This window comes from Rhinolophus hipposideros (genome assembly GCF_964194185.1).
Source record: "Rhinolophus hipposideros genome assembly, chromosome: 8".
NCBI lineage: Eukaryota > Metazoa > Chordata > Mammalia > Chiroptera > Rhinolophidae > Rhinolophus > Rhinolophus hipposideros.
The window spans coordinates 68,003,782-68,025,482 of record NC_138054.1 but is presented as its reverse complement, the minus strand read 5'-3'; the positions used below and the strand labels follow the sequence as shown (position 1 = coordinate 68,025,482).

At 44.8% G+C, this 21,701-nt stretch overlaps 1 protein-coding gene across 1 annotated transcript; it reads left to right on the top strand.

Moving 5' to 3' along the window:
* Positions 1-4,675: 4,675 nt before the first annotated feature.
* Positions 4,676-19,738, top strand: PPIE (peptidylprolyl isomerase E). The gene is made up of 10 exons (XM_081054948.1): positions 4,676-4,735; positions 5,756-5,854; positions 6,913-6,956; positions 7,425-7,451; positions 8,639-8,720; positions 9,214-9,314; positions 11,589-11,712; positions 13,919-14,104; positions 17,397-17,539; positions 17,748-19,738. Exons 1-10 carry the CDS (start codon positions 4,705-4,707, stop codon positions 17,814-17,816), a joined length of 906 nt encoding a protein of 301 aa, XP_080911074.1. The 5' UTR covers positions 4,676-4,704; the 3' UTR covers positions 17,817-19,738.
* The last annotated feature ends 1,963 nt before the right edge of the window (positions 19,739-21,701 follow it).

Genomic DNA, 21,701 nt, shown 5'->3' with positions numbered 1-21,701 from the left:
TAGGAATATATCTTATAAACAATGTGCTATAGCTTACAGAGGAAAATATAAAATATTTTTAAAGCTATAAAAAAGAAATAAAAGAAAAAATGGAGAAGTATAACCTGTGTATGGATGGGAATACTCATTATCATAAAAATGTCACTTCTCCCTCAAAATAAATCTACAAATTCAATTTATGCCAATAAAAACTTAGGATATTTTGTGTAATTAGCTAAGTGGATTCTAAAATTCATATGGAAGAGTAAATATCCAAGAATATCCAAGATAATTCTGAAAAAAAGAACAAGATACCAGAGATAAAGATTTAATATTAAACTATAGAAATTAAATAGGATAGAATTATCTCAGATCAATTTAAAGGGGTAGACAGCTCAGATACAGATCAAACATATTGGAGACTTACTATATGGCAAGTGGAGTCGAGGGGGATTGGACTATGCTAATAAGTAGTATAGGAACAATGGACTCTTCATTTGGAAAATCTCTATAAATAAACAAGAGAAAACAATCCAATAGGGGAGAAAAAAGGAAAGCCTAATGATATGTACAAGCAAAACTCAGAATAGGAAAACCATGGTCATGTTTAACATCATTAATATTTAGGTAAATACAAATCAAACCCACAGTGAGATACCACTTCACACCAACTACAATGGCTATAATGAAACAGACATGGGAAAACCATTTTACATTCCCACCACTACTGTACGAGATGTGCTATAGGTCCTCTCATACATTGCTGGTGGGAATGTAAAATGGTGCAATGGCTTTAGAAATCAGCAAAAATGTCCTTTATTGTCCCATTTTTATAGATGAGGTACCTGAGCCACAGGGCAATGAAATAATCTGCCCTTGGTCACACAGATAGTAAGTGATAGAGCCAGACTTAGAGGCAGTTCCTCCGGGAGTTGAACACAGAGTTACCACATGACCCAGCAATTCTCCTAGGTATATACCCAAGAGAATTGAAAACATGTCTACACAAACACTTGCATGTGGATGTTCATAAAAGTATTATTTATAGTAGCCAATAATCCATCAACTGATGAGTGGGTAAATAAAATGTGGCATGCATATTCGTATGATGGCTTATTATATGGAAATCAAAAGAAATGAAGTTCTGAGCTACACTACAACATGGAGGATCCTTGAAAGAATGATGCTAAATGAAAGAAATCAATCACAAAGGACCACCCATTGTATTATTCCATTTATATGAAATGTCTGGAAGAGGCAAATCCATATAGACAGAAAGTAGGTTAGTGGTTGCCAGGGGCTGGGGCGAAAGGGTAATGGGAACAACTGCTAACGGGTATGGGGTTTCTTTTTTGGGGTGATGAAAATGTTCTAGAACTGGATTACAGTGATGGTTGCACAACTTTGTGAATATACACTTTAAAATTATGAATTTATAATTTTGATGAAGTCTGATTTACCTATTCTTTCTTTAGTTGCTTGTGCTTTTGGTGTCTTACTTAAGAAACCATTGCCAAATCCAAGGGACAATTTTTAAGTTTAATATTTTACTGTACATTGTTTAAGGCTGAGTCCCACTGTTTGAGAATATTTTTGTCATATTAACCTCATCTAAAACTTCACACCAGAAAAATAAGATTACCTTGGAAAAGAAAAGTCATATACAACTATATTCTTTTAAAATTTTGAATATACTGTTTAAATGCAGAAATCTGTAGTAACAGAAGGGTTAGACACAAACTGTGCCCAAAGTGAGTTTGAAGGAGCTCAAACCATTAAGAAACACCAGGAACTTACTCGCCAAATATGAATATGTAGCTGAGTCCAAGTGTATTGGGGACCAAGTGTATAATTAGATTCCCAAATTAGCCGTTATATACGATACAATATTTATTAAGGATAAGAAAAATGTGCTAATTTGAAGCGTATTCAAGAGTAGTCACAGTAATTGTTTCAATTTAGACTACTGAGGTGTTTCTCCCCCCGCCCCCCGCCCCAGGAGTATTTTGTAACTGATATTGTTCAGAGTTGCCTGAGCATGATGACTGATTTTCTAGTGGTTTTATTATTGTCTGAAAATTCTCTATAGACAACACACCCTTTTATTGTTTACACCCGTAATAGATTGCTTCTACTGCCCTGCTCTTGATATACCATGACTTTTCTTTGAAAAAGTCGTTCTGAAAGTGGGCCTCCCCAGCCAGCAGCTTCAATGTCACCTGGGAACTTGTTAGTTCCCAGTCCACTCTGGACCTACTAAATCAGCAACTCTGGGAGTTTTAACAAGCCCTCCAGATGATTCTGATGTCTGCTCAAGTTCAGAACCACCATCCGAGAATATGGAACCTGCCATACCTAGGACTGGAATCTAGGGCATTGGTGAATCCAGTGCTAAAAGACGATAGTATAAGGCAGGAAAAGTGACCGTCAGCTCTAGGTCTGGCAGACCCGGACATCTGTCCCTCCTGCTACCAGTGAAGAAAAGTGTCCCTGGCTAGCAGAGAGAATGTCTTAGCTTCTAGTCCTTCAAACAGTCTCCATGGTACAACCATTGAATCAAAGGAAGACTCCTGGAGACTGGTTGCCCAGAGTGATGGGCTTTAATTTGGCTTGTTCTTTTCTTTAGGGGTTCCCGCTGCTGTGCAGCACTTACCGTAGCACCTGTTCGCGCTCCTCCTTGTGCTATTGCTCCACATCAATGCACCTCCAGTGTTGGCAGCCCACGTCCTGCGATTCAGTTTCTGCAAAGGAGGACCAGGCACCCAATGTGCTAAGAATAGAATTTTCCATTTCAACATTATTTGAAAGAAGCTTTTCTCTGCCTCATTCATCAGATATTAAAACTCCTCTAAATGCCAAGGAATTGTTCAGTGAGCTGGAGTCACAGAGGTAAACAAACTGACATGTTCTCTGCTCTCAAAATGCTCTTTTTCTAGTAGGAGAGAAGGGAATTTTTAAAAGTAGATATAAATCATGCTAAGTATGACCAAGATAGCTAACTGTTCCCTTCAGAAATCTATGAATCCCACTCTCCCACTCATTTCACCTATCTAAAAGTCTCTAAAGGTGGGATTTCCAAAACTTAATGCCATGTGAAAAGATATATTTTCTATAGACTTCAAGGGCCTGCTTTTAGGCTTGAGATCATCATTGACCTAAAAGAAGTAGACATTGACATCTAGAAACATCTAATGTTTCTAGAACCTTTTATGAGAGAGGTAGTATGGTACATAATAACCGCTTTGATAGTCATGCCCTTTGGCCCAGTCACTTTTGGGAGTCCCTCCAAAGGGGTAAGGTAGTCTTTAGAAAAGAGCTGTGCCACTAAAAGACAGTTGCTGTAGCTTTGTATGTTTAATAAACAAATTCAATACTGTTATTATTTTGCAAATTACTTGAGCTCATTGAGTGTGATGGGTAAAATGGGATGATAATCTGTACCTGAAAACGTTTGTGAGGACTAAATGTCTGTGGAATAGCTGCCTTGCAATAGGCCTGACACCGAGCAGGTGTGTTCTGGATGTGTTCATTTCACCTCCTCTTTCTAATCGTATTGCATTTTACTGTGCATATGAATATATACATATGAGAATTTATGTAGTTTTTTTTATATTCCCACCACTCCCCTCAGTGGGCTGAATTTGCTCGGAGACTGTTAGCCCTCCCCGTCCCGGGTTTTCTGAATGGTAGCATCCAGGTATTCAATGGTTGGACTGTCCTAACCTCAAGGTCGATGAGAAAGCCACCATCAGCCTTTCCCTACTCTATGGCATTAACCTCCCGGTCTCCAGGGTTCCGCCCAATCCGTTCTGGGCACAGTGGTCAGGGAGAGCCCATTTTAGAACATAAATGCGACCATGAACTTCCCATTACGACCTCTGGTAACTTCTCAAAGCCCCCAAATCCTCCACATGGCTTACAGGGCCCTGCAGGGTGAGGCCCTTGCCCACCTTTCCTGCCTGATTTCATATCCCCCACGATGTGGCCTTTCAGTTCCTTGATCGTGCAGAAGCTGTCTCCTCTCCCTGAAATCCTTTTCCCACTTCCCGCCTCTCTCTGGCTCCTCTTCCTTCAGATTTCAGTTTAAATGTGACCTCAGGGAGGACTTAATCCACTGCTCTAAAATAGATGGCCCTATTGTTTTCTACCACACGTCAATCTGTGATTTATGCTTTAGTTGGTTTATCCCAAGCGTCTGCACGCTTTTTTCCTGAAGAGCCAGGTGGTAAATACCGAGTATTTTAGGCCTTGCAGGCCGTAAGTCTCCTGCCTTTGTAGCGTGAAAGCAGCCACAGACAATACTTAAAGGAATGAGCATGGCTGTGTTCCCACAAAACTTTATTTACGGACACTGAAAATTGAATTTCATACCTCTTCACGTGTCACGAGATATTCTTGCTTTAATTTTTCCCCAAGTATTTAAAGATGTAAAACCATTCCTAGCTTACAGGTTGCCCAAAAAGCCGGCGGACCGCAGTTTATTATTGGAGGACTCCGCCTGATTCTGACCAGACTTGTTTCCAGCAGCACTGAGCACCGGCGGTACCTGGACCAGGGAGCTTCCTTCTAATCGCTCACCTCGGGTAGCGCTGGAGGCGGACTGTGCCCTCGCAGGAGTGGGCGGGGTCTGCAAGCGCCGAGACGCGAGGGCGGGGCGGAGGGGCGGGGCCGTGGGCGAGGTGGGCGGGCCCAACGCCGGCTTCCGGAGGGACTGCCGGGAGCAAGATGGCCACCACGAAGCGTGTGCTGTACGTGGGTGAGCAGGCGCAGGCGCTAGGCGCGGGCTGGGCGAGTGCGATCCAATTGGGGCCACGCGTGGGATCGGAGGCGAAGGGCGGCGAGCAGCTGTCTGGGCGGCACCTGTGGCTTTCCTGCTATGCTTCGGAGTGTTAGCCCGAAACGTAGAGATCTTGCCGGCTCCCTTCCGAGTCTGCTGAGCTCTAACAGGAACCTCTTCGTCTCCCGGGCCCGGAGGATTGGTAGCGGAATATTATGGGCCTCCAAATCCTCGCGCCCACTCATTTTACAAACATTCACTTGCAGCGATGGCTCAGTCCTGGGCCCTGCCCTAAAGGAGGGGATTGCCAGACTAGTCAGGTAGAAGTGAGAATAATCTCAATCAGCACGGTTTGATTGAGCGCTTTGATCGGGACGGACAATGATGACAGGGGCCTGGGTGCGGGGAGAAATGATGCTTCCATCTGAAGAGGTAAGAACAAACTTTCAGGATGCGGTGACTCCGGAGCTGATGAGCCGGAGCTAGCCAGGCAGCCAAAGTAGAAGCAAATGTGTTTACAGAAAAGGAGCAGCAAGAGCAGAAGCCCAACGGTGTGAAATAGTCTTACTTGTAGGGGCAGGTGGGTCATTTTGCGGGAAGCAAAGGGAAAGAGGCTGAAGAAGTGGGCAGGGCTCCTGTTAGGGAGAGCCTGCTAAGGAGTTTGTTCCTTATCCTGAGGCCAGTGGGAAACCTCTGAAGGAGTTTAAACGGCTAAGTGATGGGTTCAAATCGGCACCTTCCCAGGATCATTCTAATTGGCTGTGTGGAGGAGAGGGAGATTAGTTAGTAAGTCACTGTAGTAATTCCAGGTCTAGATGAGGGTCTGCAAGAAGGGTAGAGAGAGCAGTGTGTTTCATAAGTATGGATGAGGGAGCAGATGAGTGGGGTGCTTATACCCAAAGTCCTGGATGGAATGACCCCTCCCCTTGGCTGTAGCATGCAGGGACTTCTTAAGAGAATGAAGGACAGTGACTCAGAAGGCCCTTGATGTCTTTGCAGGTGGACTTGCAGAGGAGGTAGACGACAAAGTTCTTCATGCTGCTTTTATTCCTTTCGGAGACATCACAGATATTCAGATTCCTCTGGATTATGAAACAGGTGAGTCCTTTTCGTGTCTCTCATGTTCAGAATCCTCCTACTAGGAAAATAACTTTTTAAAAAATTTTAAAGTCATATCATAGTGCATTCCAAATATGGTTAGTATGTAGGAAAGTTCTGGTGACTGTCTCAGTAGGGCAGTGTGGCAGCCATCTTGATGCCGAAGGAATATTCTGAGGCTTGTGTTTGTGAACTGTCACATAAGTTTGCAGAGTCCCATCTGTTGGGTTTGAGATAACACAAAATTTTCAGTAACCCAATAGGAAGATAGGTTTTGAGCTACATGGGGATCCTTGCTGGTTACCCCACCACACGTGCTCCCTTCTTGGCAGCTGTGCTGTTAAACAGGGCAGCAGGAAACCCAAACCCAACACTGGGACCTTGGCCTCTGCACCTGGGTAAGTTTTTCTACAATAGGTATCACAGTTCAGTTTTCTATTTTACCTTTGTTGTCATTTTTAACATTGGAGTTTTAGGCCCAGCTCTATCATTGACCCTGTATGATTGTTAGCAATGTCTTTGAACTCCCTGGGCCTGGAATCTTTATCTGTAAAAAATCGTAAGTTATATTGGTTCTCTAAGATTAGTTGGTTAATTTAATTAAATTAAAACTTTTGTGCTTGGCCTTTTTAGGTAGGTCAGCATATTTCTGAGGATAAAGACTGAGCATTCTTATCTTTAGGATTCATGCTTTATGCACTGTTGATGCTCAAAATGTATATTTGTAATGAATAATTGAGAGAATAAATGACGTATTTTTTCTAATTCCCTTGCATGCAAAGCTTAAGGTTTTAATTTGGCTTTGGTGGAAGAATTGAATGCTTAAAGATTAAAAGTGTAGTTTATTATTTAGCTATATTCACTAAAAAATGTTTAATATTGCTTGAAATCTTGTTTAAACTAGGAAGAGTCAAAGAATGAGAGTCCAAATAGTGATTGGGTGCATTTCTAGTGTCTGGATATGGCATGTTACTAACTTTACTTTTCTTGTGACCATCTGTTTCTTCCCATTGCCCCACGTGGAAATTACTTGTTTGTGTTTTCCTTTTTATTTTTAGAAAAGCACCGAGGATTTGCTTTTGTTGAATTTGAGTTGGCAGAGGTGAGAAAATTCTTTGTTACCTATGTTTCTTATTTGGCTTGTGTTACTGTTATTACTGGTTACAAAAGGAGCTGTTCTCCAGTTGGTTAGGTTTTTGGGCCTCATGCTGATGCTTACAGAGAGACAAGAAGTGCTGTTTGAAGAAAAACCTCCCTCACTTAATCAAACTGTAGACTGTGGTTAACATCCCAGACCTGCCAGGTCCTGCCCCTCTTGGTCTGCAGAACTCCTGCAGGCCTGCTCCTAGAGCATTCTTTCCTGGCAGCACTGGTGATTCTCTTATGCCTTCTACTAGATGGCCAACTGCTATACCACCAGCTCTAAAGTCAGCCAGGAAGTGCTCTGTGCTACACGCACATGCAACCTAGGCAAGAAGTATAGGGGTGACTTTCCTGTTTTCTTTTTCCTACTGAGTATTTGTTTAGCTACCACAGGAAGCTAAACTCGTACCGTGTCTTTTCTTGGCAGGATGCTGCAGCAGCTATTGACAACATGGTATGTCTGGTATCTTCATTCTTACTGAAGTTGGTTTCGGGTGGTGGTACAGAGGGTCCTTGTTTATATATTGGTTTATATATTTGTTACAAGGTTGCATGGAGAAGTAAAAATTGTCTTCATGTGAAAATATTCACAATGAATTAATCACTTACAAGATTAATCCTTATTCAAACATCTTTCCCCATTTAACGATAATATAAATCCTAATTGCCCTTATTGGCCAATCTGTCACTGGCTACCCCGGGTCTAGGGTAATAAATTGCAAACACTATGCAAACTGATTGCACAGTGCAATTGCATATTTTGTAAAAGAGGCAGGATATCATGAAGCCTTAGATCAGTTAACAATTGAGAAGAGAAGTTCAACAAGGATAATGACAGTGTGCTACTGATGCAAAGGATTGAATGTTCTGGAGAGGTCCTTGGGGAAAAGGATGACACTCTTGAGTATTTATGCCCTCTTTGCGATCCTTGTGATTTTCATCATCAGATACGATGTGCAAAGATGTCAGTCATATCATACTGTTGGATAGAATTTTGTTGGAAAAAATACTGCAAATTAATCAGCACCCGTTACATATTTGTTCTACAAATGTGTGCATAGTTAAACCTGAATTTTAATTATAAGAAATTTATTTTCATTATTTTTAGTTACATCACTATAAAGTTCCAGGGGACATTTTTTCCCTTCACTTTTTACCATGTAATTTTCTTCACTGCTATAAATGGGTTCACATAAAATAACCTTTCCTGGTACCAAGTATATTTAGATAGTAAGGTTCTCTTTTATGCCTGGTCTCTGTTACCCATTCACCAAACACATTCCTTGGCTCTCGGAGATCATTTCTCACCATTTCAAAGATCTTGACTTTTGAAGGTGAACTCAGGTACTTGAAAACTACATTTATCCTTGTAATTTCAGAGTGCTCTGAACCCGGAGTTACTTTGGTAGCACAGGTCTTGGCTGGCATTGAAAGAAAGGAGGTGTGTGATGGCTCTAGGGAGGCTGTTCCCTTCAACCCACGGGCTGCTTTGGTGGGTGCAGAGCTTGCTGTTAGGGGCTCAGGGCTTAAGAGAGAACAAATCATGAGCATGTCTCAGAAGTATCAGAAGCAAACAGAAAAGCTGTCTGACTCTCATTGAACCTAACCGTGTTTAAACAGCTGGATTTTCAATCTTTTCAGAATGAATCTGAGCTCTTTGGACGGACAATTCGTGTCAATTTGGCCAAACCAATGAGAATTAAAGAAGGCTCTTCCAGACCAGGTGAGTGGGAGCAACCACGGATTCCCCATCACATCTTCCACTGTGACTTTTTCATCCCTGTTTACTTGGAAGTATGTGCTAAGTGCCATTACTGGTGGACAGGAGTAGAGGATGGCGAAGGGCATGTGCCACCTTTGTGGGGAATAAAAGAAGTTTGAGCTTCTCGGGGTAATTGTTTCCATTATGAGAGAAAGCCTGCCTAATCCTTTGTCTTTCTCAGTGTTTTCATTCCTGGGGTTCTACCAAGGGCTGGAACTGAAGGCTACACTTTTCCCTTTGGCGTAGTTTTTCACTTCACCCTGCTGAGAGCTGGAGGACTTCTGGGCAGACATTCCCAATGGGAACTTTCCTTACCCTGGGGAGTTCCCAAAGCAGAATCCTCGGGCTGAGTGGGCCACAGAGTATATTCCCACTTTGTCCACCAAAGCAGCTAATAAGCAGTTGGCTGATAGCTCAAATCTCTTTTAACACTTGTTTGATTCTTTCCCTTCAGTTTGGTCAGATGATGACTGGTTGAAGAAGTTTTCTGGGAAGACTCTGGAAGAGAATAAAGAGGAAGAAGGATCGGAGCCTCCCAAAGCGGAAACGCAGGAGGTGAGATCGAAGGCTGTGCTTCCACAGAACGCTTTTCTTTTTAAGTTTTTATGGAAATTTGCAAATATATGTACAAAAGCAGAGCGAACATGAAATGAACTCTTAGTACTTCAGTAAAGGTGGTAATGAGTGAACTGAATAGAGAAGCTTTCGGCCTCTCATCCTCGTGTTCTGTGTAATGAGCTTCTTAGCTCAGTTTAGGTACTGATATGTGATTGGCGGCTGGCGAGGAGGAAGCCCATGGTGAAGAAGGGTAGTGCGTGCTCCTCTTCACACACCCCCTCCCCCCGTCAGGCCCACTCCTTCACCGAAGCGTTTGGCATGAGGTTCATGGTCTTCCTGTCGCTGCCCTGACACAGGAGAGTCAGGGCAGGGTAGTGGTACCATCCCTTCAGTCTGTACATAGGTGTGAGGTTCTCCCTCAGAGAACCTACCTTGGCACTTTCTCCTGGTTCTCAGCAGCCCCCTGACGATTGCTTGTCAGGCCTCCCCCTCCTCCTGGGGAATGTCGTTTCTTTCTTGGATCATGGCATCGTCCTCTTCTCTCAGCCAAAATAGTAGCAGTCAGTCTGATTTTTTGCAGCCTCTCTCCTGTGCTATTGACTTTTCCTGGTCTCTGTTTCTAGTGTTGAACTTCTGACATTGCTGCTGCCAGTCACACAGGCAGCTTAAAGTTGTCTAAAATGGATGTCTTCCCTTCTCTAATTCTGTTCTTCCTGTGTTCTCAAGCTTTTTAATTTGCCACCATTTATCCACACATTGACCCAAGCCAGAAATTCGGATGCAAAGCAGAGCTCCTAACTGGTCCTAGAGACAATACATCATCATATTCTGCTGTTTTTCTCTTAAGTCTTCCTTGAATCCCCCCTCGATTGTTGCATCGTCCCAGGTTAACCTCTCATCTCATTTGGATAATTGCAATAGCTTCCTAACTAGTCTTCCGGCTGCAGTCTTGCTCTCCTCCAGTCTTTCATAAAGACGGCTGGAATGATTTTTTTAAAGACCATTCATCTGACTCTCCTACTGAGACCTTTTCAGTGGCTCCCCATGACCTGTCCCTTGGGATAAAGTCCAAGATAGATGGACTCTCCACGTGCTTGACCGTGCCCATCTTGCTGGTCTCAATCCCACCTTTCCACATTGCAGTCCGCGTTTTACACTCTTGGTGAAACCATGCTTTGTATTTCCCTGTATGTCTTTGCTTTCGTACAGGCTAGTCAAGAGCTTGTTGCTTTTCCCTTTCTAGGCAGTAAACTCTGTAAGGATAGGGGCCTTACATTAATGCATCTTGTTAATAAAAATGTCATGTAGGGTAAAGTGATTCAGAGTATGGACTGGGTGGAGAGGGAGTGAGTGGTTTAGGTTTCAATTCCATCTTCTCCACTTACCTTGGGCAAGTTACTGAACTGAATTGTGCCTCGGTTTCCCAGTCTATAAAATGGGGATAATAGTGATACTGATCTCAACGGTGGTTATGGGGATTAAATGAACTACTATATAAAAAACATTTAGAATAGTAGCCTGTACATGGCAAATGCTATGTATTTGCTACTGTTACTATGCTACTGCTATTGTTAGCAGCAAATGATAGTAATAGCGTCCTCAGTGCCCAGCGTGATACCTCAGGACGTTTGTTCAGCTAACCACAAATGATGAACACTTGACTTTTGTCTTTGGAACAAATGTGACGGCTGTATTAAATGTCTCCTTATTCTCTGCTTAGCCTTGTCTACTTGAGTATTAAAGCAAGCCCCCCCTTAACCTCCTCCATTGTCTTCTGAACACCTAGGCCCAAGCCAGAGGGCTGCCCTCCTTGCTTCCATTGCAGCCAGCCTATGGCTGTGCAGGGCTAAGCACAGAAGGAGGAAGTGATGTCACGTAAATGGGTCAGTTTAACTGGCGGAACGTGGGTGGGCTCGAGCTGGGGTTTGGAGACGTTGAGAGTGTACTGTGGGCCAGGACAGTGTTCTCCTGTGACTGCAGGAAGGGTGAGGCCAGCGACGTGTGTGAGGGTGGGTGTGCTGACGTTACATGCCTGTGGGGTGCAGCTCCAGGTAGGTAGCGCTGAGTCTCCTGTCACTACACGTCCAGCTGGGCGCTGTGGCCGCGGCCTCTCCCTTCTGCAGCCCCGTCAGGCCCAGGGCTTTCCCTCTCAGCACCTTGCCCCAGCCTGCTCACTGCAGTTGGGTCTGGGCGTGTATTCCGAAGAATCTTCGCTCTCCTACCTGGGAGTCAAGGAGTTCACTCTGATGAAATGATTTCTTCTGCGCTTAGGGAGAGCCCACTGCAAAGAAGGCCCGGTCAAATCCTCAGGTGTACATGGACATCAAGATTGGGAACAAGCCAGCCGGCCGCATCCAGATGCTCCTGCGTTCAGATGTCGTCCCCATGACAGCAGGTGAGCAGGATTCGGGTCGGGACGGCCAGGAAGCTGGTGGCTGAACACTGAGCCTTCCCAAGGTTCTCCATGCCTCAGTTCTTGTGCCCTTGACATTGTTTCTGACCTGAGTTGATTTAAGGCAGGGGTGTCCAAATTTTTTTCAACGTTTTTCATCAAGGGCTATATGCAGTAAAATACACAAACAGCCGGGCCACTCACTCGAGGTGAAGTATGTATTGCCTCACCTGGTTTATTTAAGTAAACTAAATATATTTTTGGAATTTGCTGCGGGCCAATTAAAAATGGATTGTGGGCCGCAGTTGGCCCGCAGGCCGCAGTTTGGACACCCCTTATTTAAGGCATCTCAGATCCTGAGATCTAGTAACAGATGAGTCAGAGCAGGCATTTTTGAAGTTTTAGAAGTGCTGGGTTACTATCTTAAAACATTTTTTTTAATACAAGTAAACATGTATTCGTGGTAAAAAAATATATACCATGCACATATAGTCCAATAATATTGAAGACAATAAATTCATAAATTTAAAATTTTTTAAATTATTTTTTAAATAAATTTAAAATTTAAGTTGTCTTACCTTTCCACAGCCTCTGTAGAAGTAACTGCTGTTAACTAAGTTTCTTGAGTATTCCTTCTAGTTTGTTAAATACTGACATAATATTTATTCTTCTAATCAAAATTTTATTATATGGACATACAGTTTAAAAAGTCAAATTCGAAGCTTGTTTTGAGAGAAAGCAGTCCTGCTATCCTCCCGCACTTGAGCTTCCGACGTTTCTACAACATAAATTAAGTTGTTTCTTGGCTTTACCCACTTAATATTCTGCTGTCTTAGGTTTGCTATATCGTCTATTTGTTTTCTAGCTTTCAAAATTTTTTTGTTGCTGTTGTCTCTCTCCTTTTCTGGCCATTTTATCCATTTTTTAATGTACAATTCAATGGCATAATTGCATTCACGATGTTGAACAACCATCAGCACTATTTTCAAATTTTTTTCGTTACTCCAAACAGAAACTCTGTACCTGTTCAATAACTACCCATTCTCCTTTCCCTGCAGCCCCTGGTAACCTCTAACCTACTCATGTCTCTCTGGATTTGCCTGTTCTAGATATCTCATATAAAGGGAATCTTACCAGTAGTAGTCCTTTTGTGCCTGGTTTATTTCACTTAGCTTAATGTTTTCCAGGGTCATGTATGTCATAGCATGTATCTGTTTTTCATTTGTTTTTATTTCCAAGCAGTATTCTATTGTGTGGATAGACCACATTTTGTTTATCCATTTATTGCTTGATGGACACTTGAGCGTTCTTTCCACTTTCTGGCTATCGTGAGTGATAAACGTTCATATATATGTATGTGTATAAATCCATTTTCAGTTCTTTTGGGTAAATACCTAAGAATGGAAATGCTGGGTCATATGTAATTCTGTTTAACTTTTTGAGGAACCACCAAACTGTTTTCCACAGTGGAAAACACCATTTTACATTCCCACCAGCAATGGATGAGGGTTCCATTTACCCCGTATCCTCACTAACACTGGTTATTTTTTGTTTATCATAGCGATCCTACTAGTAGATGTGAAGTGGTGTCTCATTGTGGCTTTGATTTACATTTCTCTAATGACTAATGTTGAGCATCTTTTTATGTGCTTTATTGGTTACTTGTATATCTTCTTTGGAGAATTGTCTATTCCAGTCTTTTGCCTTTTTAATAATTGGGTTGTTTGTCTTTTTGTTATTGAGTTGTAGGAACTCATTATATATTGTGAATATTAAACTCTTATCAGATAGGATTTTCTCCGTGTGATACGTCTTCACTTTAAGAGTATCCTTTGATACACAAAAGTTTTTAATTTTGATGAAGCCTAATTTATCTATTTCTTTTGTTACCAATGCTTTGGTGTTATATTTAAGAACCATTGCTATATGCAAAGTCACAAAGATTTCCCCATGTTGTCTTCTAAGATCCTGTTTGAGTTTTCTTTTAAAGGATCTCTTTACCAAATTGGTGAATTTAGTGTGGAGCAGAGCTAGAATGCCTGTATTCACTCCTCCTCCTTTACTCAGAATCCCCAGAGTCCTTTAAGATACCACAAAGATTTAAAAAGAAAATTTAAACAAATGCAGTTTTCAGAGTCTAGTTAGAGGGAGGTTTTGTTTGTTTGTTTGTTGTTTTCTAACCTCAGCACTCGTCCTCTCACAACCCCAGAGAATTTCCGGTGCCTGTGCACCCACGAGAAGGGCTTTGGCTTCAAGGGGAGCAGCTTCCACCGCATCATTCCCCAGTTCATGTGCCAGGGCGGTGATTTCACGAACCACAACGGCACCGGGGGCAAGTCCATCTATGGAAAGAAGTTTGATGACGAGAATTTTATACTCAAACACACCGGACCAGGTGGGACCCGATCAGTGGGTGGTGACGAATGGGGCTGGGCCGGGGCAGGATGGCTGTGCAGGATGGAGTGACAGGCGGTGGTTCTGGCTGAGGGGTCGGAAGTCTGGAGGAAACCCAGCTGGTGCACAGAGAAGCCGCATTCAGCCTGGCTACAGTGGAGTAAGCTTGCTTCCGTTCTCATACTGCCCATCCCCCCACGGTGTCCACACTCCCTATTAGCCTTGTTTAGATTCTGTGGTCTGCCATTGTAAGCGCTCTCTTACTTTCTCAACCCCACTGCCCCGCTCTTTGTCAGACTTACCCAGTAAAAAATCGCAGTGGTTGGTCCCCCAGCAACTAGAGAAAGACACAGAACTGTACTGAATGGTCCCACTTGAAATTTGTGACTACAGTTCTTCAGGGGACCTGGGCAGCCTTACTAGGTTTCCATCGTTAATGCTCAGTCCCAATCAGAAAGGGACTGAGGTGGTCCAAAGGAAGGTGGTTCCACTCCTTCCTTTACTCCCGAAGCCCCCACATCGCCCTCTGCCTCAGCGTGGCCTCCTCCATCTCCGCACACATGGCCGTTCTGACTTCCCCCGAGTGAGGGAATGAGCTGTCTCCCGAGGCCGGCCCCTGTCCCCTCCTCGGGGACCTCGCTTCTGCAGTTGTCCCCCTGCTGCCTTGTGTACTCCATTCCTCTGCTCTGCTAGAGCATTCATTAGCATAAATGTATGTGGTGTCAATCTTTAAAAAAAAAATCATCATTTGACTCATATCCCCCCTTAGCTATCACCCAGGCCTCTGGTCCCCTAAGCAAAACTTTTTGAAAAAGTTGTGTAGACTCTTGCTTTCTGTTCTCTCTCTACCCCTCTAGCCAGACTTCTAGCCCCATCTCCCCATTTTTATCAAAGATGCAAACAGCTTCTATCCTCCAACAGCCAGTTCTTGGCTTCATGTTGTCCCGTCCCCAGCAGCATTTACGCTGCTAACCCCCAGCTCTTTGAATCTTTCTTCATTTCTCTGGCAGGACTCCTCCCTCTTCAAGTTTTCTTTTTACCTGATTGACAGCTTTTTCTCAGTCTTTGCTGTCTCTTCCTTTTCCTGACCCCCCAAAATAGAAGTGGTTTGGAGTTCAGTCTGTGTTCCCCATGGATGCCTGTCACCCTTTACCCCCTTTTTCTAACTAGTAGTTTGTAGTGCCCCTCTTTGCTGTGCTGAAGCAAAATTCATGGGGGATATATACTACCTACCCACACAGTTATTTAAAGATCAGTATTATTGTATAACTACTAGAAAAGAACATCAAAGGAAAGGAAGTTGTAGTAGAAGAGTCTGGCTTTTAGTAGGTAAATGTTCAGGCACAGCTATGCCCGATGACAAAAGGAACCTTTTAGGTGTAGCGAGGAGAAATGCACTGTGGATGCCAGCAGTAGAATTGCTGTTGGTGACATGCGTGATTTTGTGGAATGGTAAATACAGTTGGTTAAATTCTGAATTCAAAAACAGTATTCTCTTGATAGTAGTTGGGGAAAAAACCACAAAACAAAATAAAAAACTTTGGGCTAAAATGTATTAATGCAGTTAGGTTTTGGGTGCAGGTAATTGTAAACAGATCTTCCACCTACACCAGTGTGTGGCAGGACATTTGAAAGTCTAATAGGATATGGGACAGTTTCTCATTGAGTGAGATATTGCAGAACATGTAGCATTCCAGGCCCCCAACCACTAATGCCTGTATACACCCTAATATTTCTGATATTCAAAAATACATTTAAATTTCCAAAGGGCCCCTGGACCAACCCAATTGAGAACACAGGCAGACTTCTAATCCCGGGGCTCTCAATCCTGGCTGTAAATTAATCCTGCCCACTTTACGTCTCCACTCCATGCCCATCTTCCCCTGTCGTCTCCCCTCTGGACACCTCACAGGCTTCACAGGCCCGAACAGCGCTTGTTCTTCTCCCCCAAACTCTTCCTCCCCCTCTTCCCTGTTTCAGCCAGTGACACCACCACCCATCTAGCCGGTTAGTCAGAAATTTAGGGCTCATCCTTGACCCCTCTCCTCCGTCACCCACACCTCACACCTCAGGTCCACCTTCAAATCACCTCCTGGTTCGGCCGCTCTTCCCCTCCACACCCACCTAGGTGCTGCGAGCTCACCTCCCCATTTCCGCTCTCGCCTCCTCCCCCTCGTAGTCTACTCCTCGAGAGGTGGTCAGAGTGAGCTGGGGCCTGGCACCTTCCCAGGCTCGCTGAGCGAGCTGCTCTGCCCTCGGCGTCCCCACCGTGGTCTTGCTATTTCTCACACACCCAGAGCTCACTCCCCTGGGGCCTTGGCAAATGCTGCTGCCTCTCCTGGAGCGTTCTTCCTCCAGTCTCCACAGGGTTCACCCCCACTTCCTGCAGGTGTCACACACGCGTCACTTACCCGAGAGACCTGCCCTGACTGCCCTCTCCAAAATGGGCTGTCCTGCCATCTCACTCTTCTTTTTAGTCAGCTTTTTTTGTCACACACGTCTTACCTGAAATGATAAATTTATCTTCCTATTTATTTATTCTCTGTTCTTCTGAGAGTGTCAGCCTCATGAGGGCAAGACCCAGGCTTTCTTTTCACCACTGTATTCTGGAACAACGTCTGACACATAATAAAGACAATTAATATTTGAATATCTGAAACAGATATTCCCAGGGCTGCTTTGATGTGTGTCAGACCCTGATCTACTCTGGCTTTGAGAGGAGAAGGGGACACAGTCCCCATCGAGAGGGAGCACACGGTGCAGAGGCCACCACAGACAAGCTGCGGCTCTTCGCGCTACACACCCTCAGCCCCGCCAAACCAGGGCCTTTTAGACGAAATTCCGATGTCACCTCCACCAGAAAGCCTTCCAGGACGGTGGTACCAGCACACACATATAAAACACACATGCACAGATTCTCTTAGGTGACTGCCTCGTGTGCTTCCATTCCCTGCACAGATGTCTGTGTCACTGGGCTTCACGATGTCACGGTTGTCACAGCACAATTCTCTTTTCATTGACTTTTCCATTAGACTGTGAGCTCTACCAGAGCTGGGACCAAGGTCCCCAGGGCTCAACAGGGGCCTGGTTTCAAGGCAGACAATAAGTATTTATTGAACAAATGACAGAACACACCAGTATAAAATGACTGAAACAAGCCTGCTTACCGCTTCACTGACTATCAGTTGAGTGGAAGGTAAGGCATCTGCGTGGTCAGTACATCCCCAGGTCTGAGACTGCCTGGCCGGAGGAGCCAGGGTAGAGGGAGTTGACATGCTCCTTCTCTCCCCCAGGCCTGCTCTCCATGGCAAACTCCGGCCCAAACACCAATGGCTCCCAGTTCTTCCTGACGTGTGACAAGACAGATTGGCTGGATGGCAAGCATGTGGTATTCGGGGAGGTCACAGAAGGCCTGGATGTCTTGCGACAGATTGAGGTAGGTGGCTGTCCGGGCCCTTGGTGCACAGCCCCATGGGAGAGCTGGAGCGGGCCCCTTGTGGCCTGGAGAGCTGGAGTGAGGGACCCCAGCTGTTCCCAGGAGGAGGCTGCCTCTGCTTAGTCTGGTGTGTGGGGGTGTCCCTGAGCCTGCCTTTAACCTTCACCCTCTCTCCCCCGGTTTCTCCTCTTCTGTTCCACCTGCAAAGGCCCAGGGCAGCAAGGATGGGAAGCCAAAGCAGAAAGTGATCATTGCTGACTGTGGGGAGTACGTGTAAGAGGCGCTTTCTCTGCGTGGCCGCTGTGTGTCCAAGAGCCGTCAGCCCCGGGGAACCAGCACCCGAGGGTGTCCCTGTTAAGCAGCGATCTGTGCCATGGCCCTTCTCGGTGTCAGCTTGGAGCAGCTCCTCTGCAGGCATAGCCTGGGCTTCCTCTGGCTCTTTCCCAAGCATGGCCGTGGGCCTGGGAGCCAGCCCTGGCACCACCCTCCCCACCACCTTTCCAGGCCTTTGCTGCCAGGGCCTCTCCTGGGCCACCACTGTGGCTCCTGAATGTTTTCTTCTGGTAAAATAAATCCTAGTTTGTTTTACCAGATATAATAAATGCCAGAAAAATCTTTTCTCTCTTGAGGCCTTCACTGATTGCATGAAGACCACTCACATTATGGAGGGTAACTCTTTACTTCAACCCTACTGATTTAAATGTTAATCATGTCTGAAAAATAGCTTCACAGCAACATCTGGACTGGTGTTTGACCAAAAACTGGATATCATGGCCTAGCCAAGTGGGTACATAAAATTAACCAATACAATTCCCTAAATATTTACTACCTGAATTTTACAGAAAGTTTGCTGACCCCTGAATGAGACAAATGGTTCTATCCCATACTAAGCTCACCGTCTGGTCCTACTGTGTGCAGTCTCTGCTTGATGCTCAACGCGGGCTGGCTTGTCTCCACTCCCGCTCCATATTCTGGTTGGCCAGGTGACGTTAAAGATCCCTCATGCAGAAAGTTCTGAGCAGGGACCGCCCTGTGGGTTGGGTGCTCAAGCTATTCAGAATCCATTGGGCTGGGCTTTTTCATCTTCTGTTGAGATCCGGATGAACCAGGAGGCAGGAGAGGCCCTTTGCCCTTTGGCCCTGCGACTCCAGGATTGGAAAGCTTAGCAAGTTTGGTCGCTGCCGCTCCCAAGGCACTACCAGGGTGTCCATGGGTATTACCTTGCCGTGTCCACCCCAGAACCCTGTACAGAGGTAAACGAAGGCTCAGGGATCATGACTGCAAAGGTCACCCAGGACAATGTGGCAGAGCTGGGACACGAAGCTCGGCCCATCTCCCCACCCTCCCCTCCATCATAATGGAGTCTTGGGAGTTGTACTGGGCTCTAGGCTCAGTCTATGGCAGGGAGGCCCAAGGGCCTGGGGGGAAACAGTCATAGTCCCCATGCTTGGTCTGGACCCTTGTGGTGCGACTTGAAGACACAGCCTGACTCTTCCAGGCAGGAGAAAGGTACTAGAGCTTGGGGAGCAGTAACCTAGCCACCTAGTTCAGCTACTCAGCACAACACTGACCCCTGTCCCCCTTGCTTAGGAGGGCTCTGTAGGGAAGTGGACCCCTGGGGTGCTGTGGGGCCTTTGCTGCAGCCTGAAGGACAAAGCTGCTTTCCTGGGACTGTTTGGCTCCCGTCGAAGGCGGCCTCCCTGTCCACATTCCTGCTGCTCCAGCACCAGGACTGGAGGCTCGGTTTTGCCGATGCATTCCCTCAGTACTTCCTTCAGGGTGGAGCCCCGTCCGTGCGCTGCTCCTCTGATGGCTGCACAAAGGAAGAGACATGGGCTTGTGGCCCCGGGATCCTTCCTGGAGTTTCCTCTAATAGCACATCTGCCTCCAGGCGCTGCTGGCACGATACACATCACAGTCACAGCAGCCTCCTACAACCCTCCGAGGGAGGGACTGTGGGGCCCACCTTTTAATGCTGAAAACTGAATCTCGTAGAGTTTAGGTGATAGAAAACTCAAGGCCATGTTTTTAAAAAATATTTATTAACAGGGAAATTTTCACCATATAATAAAGTGGGAAAAGCATATTTCAAGCACTTTATATAGTACAGTATACCAATTTTGTCAAAATAGCTATAATATGTAAACATCCATATATGTATATCCTATGAAAAAAGTGAAATAAATTCACAAATACCAATAGTGTGTTTATCTGAGTTGTACGACTATGGTCATTTGAATTGTATTTCATATATATATATATATATATATATATATATATATATATATATTTTTTTTTTTTTAAACTTTTCCTCCAAACTTGCATTATTTTTGTAGTAAATGAAAAACACATTTAAAAGAAGTGTGGTCAAAGTGCTTGCACAGTCTTTTCCTTATGTAGGAAAACCTGGGATGGACAACCCCTTGTTTAAATTGCTAAAAGCGGTACTTGGGTGCTGAATGCCCTCAGCAGGACAGTGGGACCCCGTGTTTCTGGGAACCCAGCAAAGTTTCATGGCCCTGACCACTGTGGGCAAAACTGGGCACTTGCCTCAGGCCTTTCAAGCACTTGAGAATTCAAATCCTGCCCTCAAAGGATTGCAGTGTGTAACTACTTTACAGAAAAGCACAGCTCTGAAATAAATATACCATCATCCACAAAACACATTCTGGGAGGAGGTTTAGTGGACAAGCACGGAAGGGGCTCAAAATTAGCAAATTCCTTGTAACAATACAAGCAGGTACCAGTTAAATATTTAGAAGCCAGACATTGTCCTAAATAGTTATGCACATACCATGTTTCCCCGAAAATAAGAACGGGGCTTCTATTGATTTTTGCCCCAAAAGTCACATTAGGGTATATTTTCAGGGGATGTCTTATTTTTTTCATGTACCACCATCTACATTTATTCAAATACAGTCATGTCATCTGGAACATCGTCATAACGTACTAAATGCGTCCGTCTGGCTGACGATCTTACCTGGGGCTTATTTTCGGGGAAACACAGTATCTGATCTTCGTAATAGCTTGGAAGGAAAGAACCAATACCCTGCTCTGCTGTGGAGGCTCCAAAAATCGGTACCCCTGCTCCACTGCCTCTTTCCTATTTATTTATTAGAGATTTTCCCAGAACATGTTATTTCCCTACCTTAGGTAATAAAAATGAACACTACCATTCTGACAACTCGGTCTCAAGGCCAGGATTCAAGTGCAGATACCAAGACTACTACTATGCATTTCTCCTTAGCTCCCTTTTCCATGTGTCGTCCTTGTCAATTGGCACTGATTTCTCAGTGATGTCAGTGGGTCTGACCACCTCTATCTATCCTTCTGGTCTGGTGTGACCAGATAAACGAGCCATGTCCTCAGTAAAAGAAAAGGAAATGGCATCTGTGCTGCATGTCTGCCAGCCTGGGCCACCCATTGCGGCTGCCATGCTTGGCTCAGCAAATAGATAACTCATGGAATAAAATGCATGGGCTTCGTGTCCACACTAGTTTCACTGCTCAGGGCTTCCAGGTGATTTGATTTAGTGACTAGATCTCAGAAGTTGCGGATGGCTGGGTAGGCAAGCAGTGAGTTTCTTAGCTGTTCTTCATGGAAAAGGAGGATTGCAATTCCATTCCTACTGTGTGTAGATTGATAGGGAAGGTGTACTCAGTATCTACAAGCCTTTGGGTAATTTGACAGACATTCCTGTTGCACCCCTCCCTACACCAGGCCATTGACTGGGCACTCAAGATACTAAGGGAAATAAAACACTTAGTTGTTAAAATGACTGGCGAATTTTAAATTTACAGTTCCCTAAAAGGCACTCCTTGATGTTGGGAATAGAGAGCTGTTAGACAAGTACTAGAACGGGAAACAGGTTCCATGTGAGGTGCCAATTTGTGATGGACACCTGAAGCACGACTCATCTTGATGACCCCCTGAGATCTGTTCAGGGTCCTGAGGCTGCAGCTGGGCTCAGTGTTAAAAAGGGTCGGTAGACACTCATTCCCTGGCTGAAGGTCTTTTGGAGATCAGAAAGTCCCTTGCCTTCATGTTAAAGATGGGAAATGAGGCCCAGAGAAGGAAGCCACCTATCGGTCGGTCTCTTAACATCTAAGCCAGAGCTCAGATCCCTACAATGATGGGGAACTTACTACATCCTTCAGGACAG

Coding starts and splice junctions, on each gene's coding strand:
- PPIE (XM_081054948.1), top strand. CDS start 4,705: ATGGCCACCACGAAGCGTGTGCTGTACGTGG. Junction 5,855..6,912: donor TCCTCTGGATTATGAAACAG/GTGAGTCCTTTT, acceptor TTTTATTTTTAG/AAAAGCACCGAGGATTTGCT. Junction 6,957..7,424: donor TTGAATTTGAGTTGGCAGAG/GTGAGAAAATTC, acceptor TTTTCTTGGCAG/GATGCTGCAGCAGCTATTGA.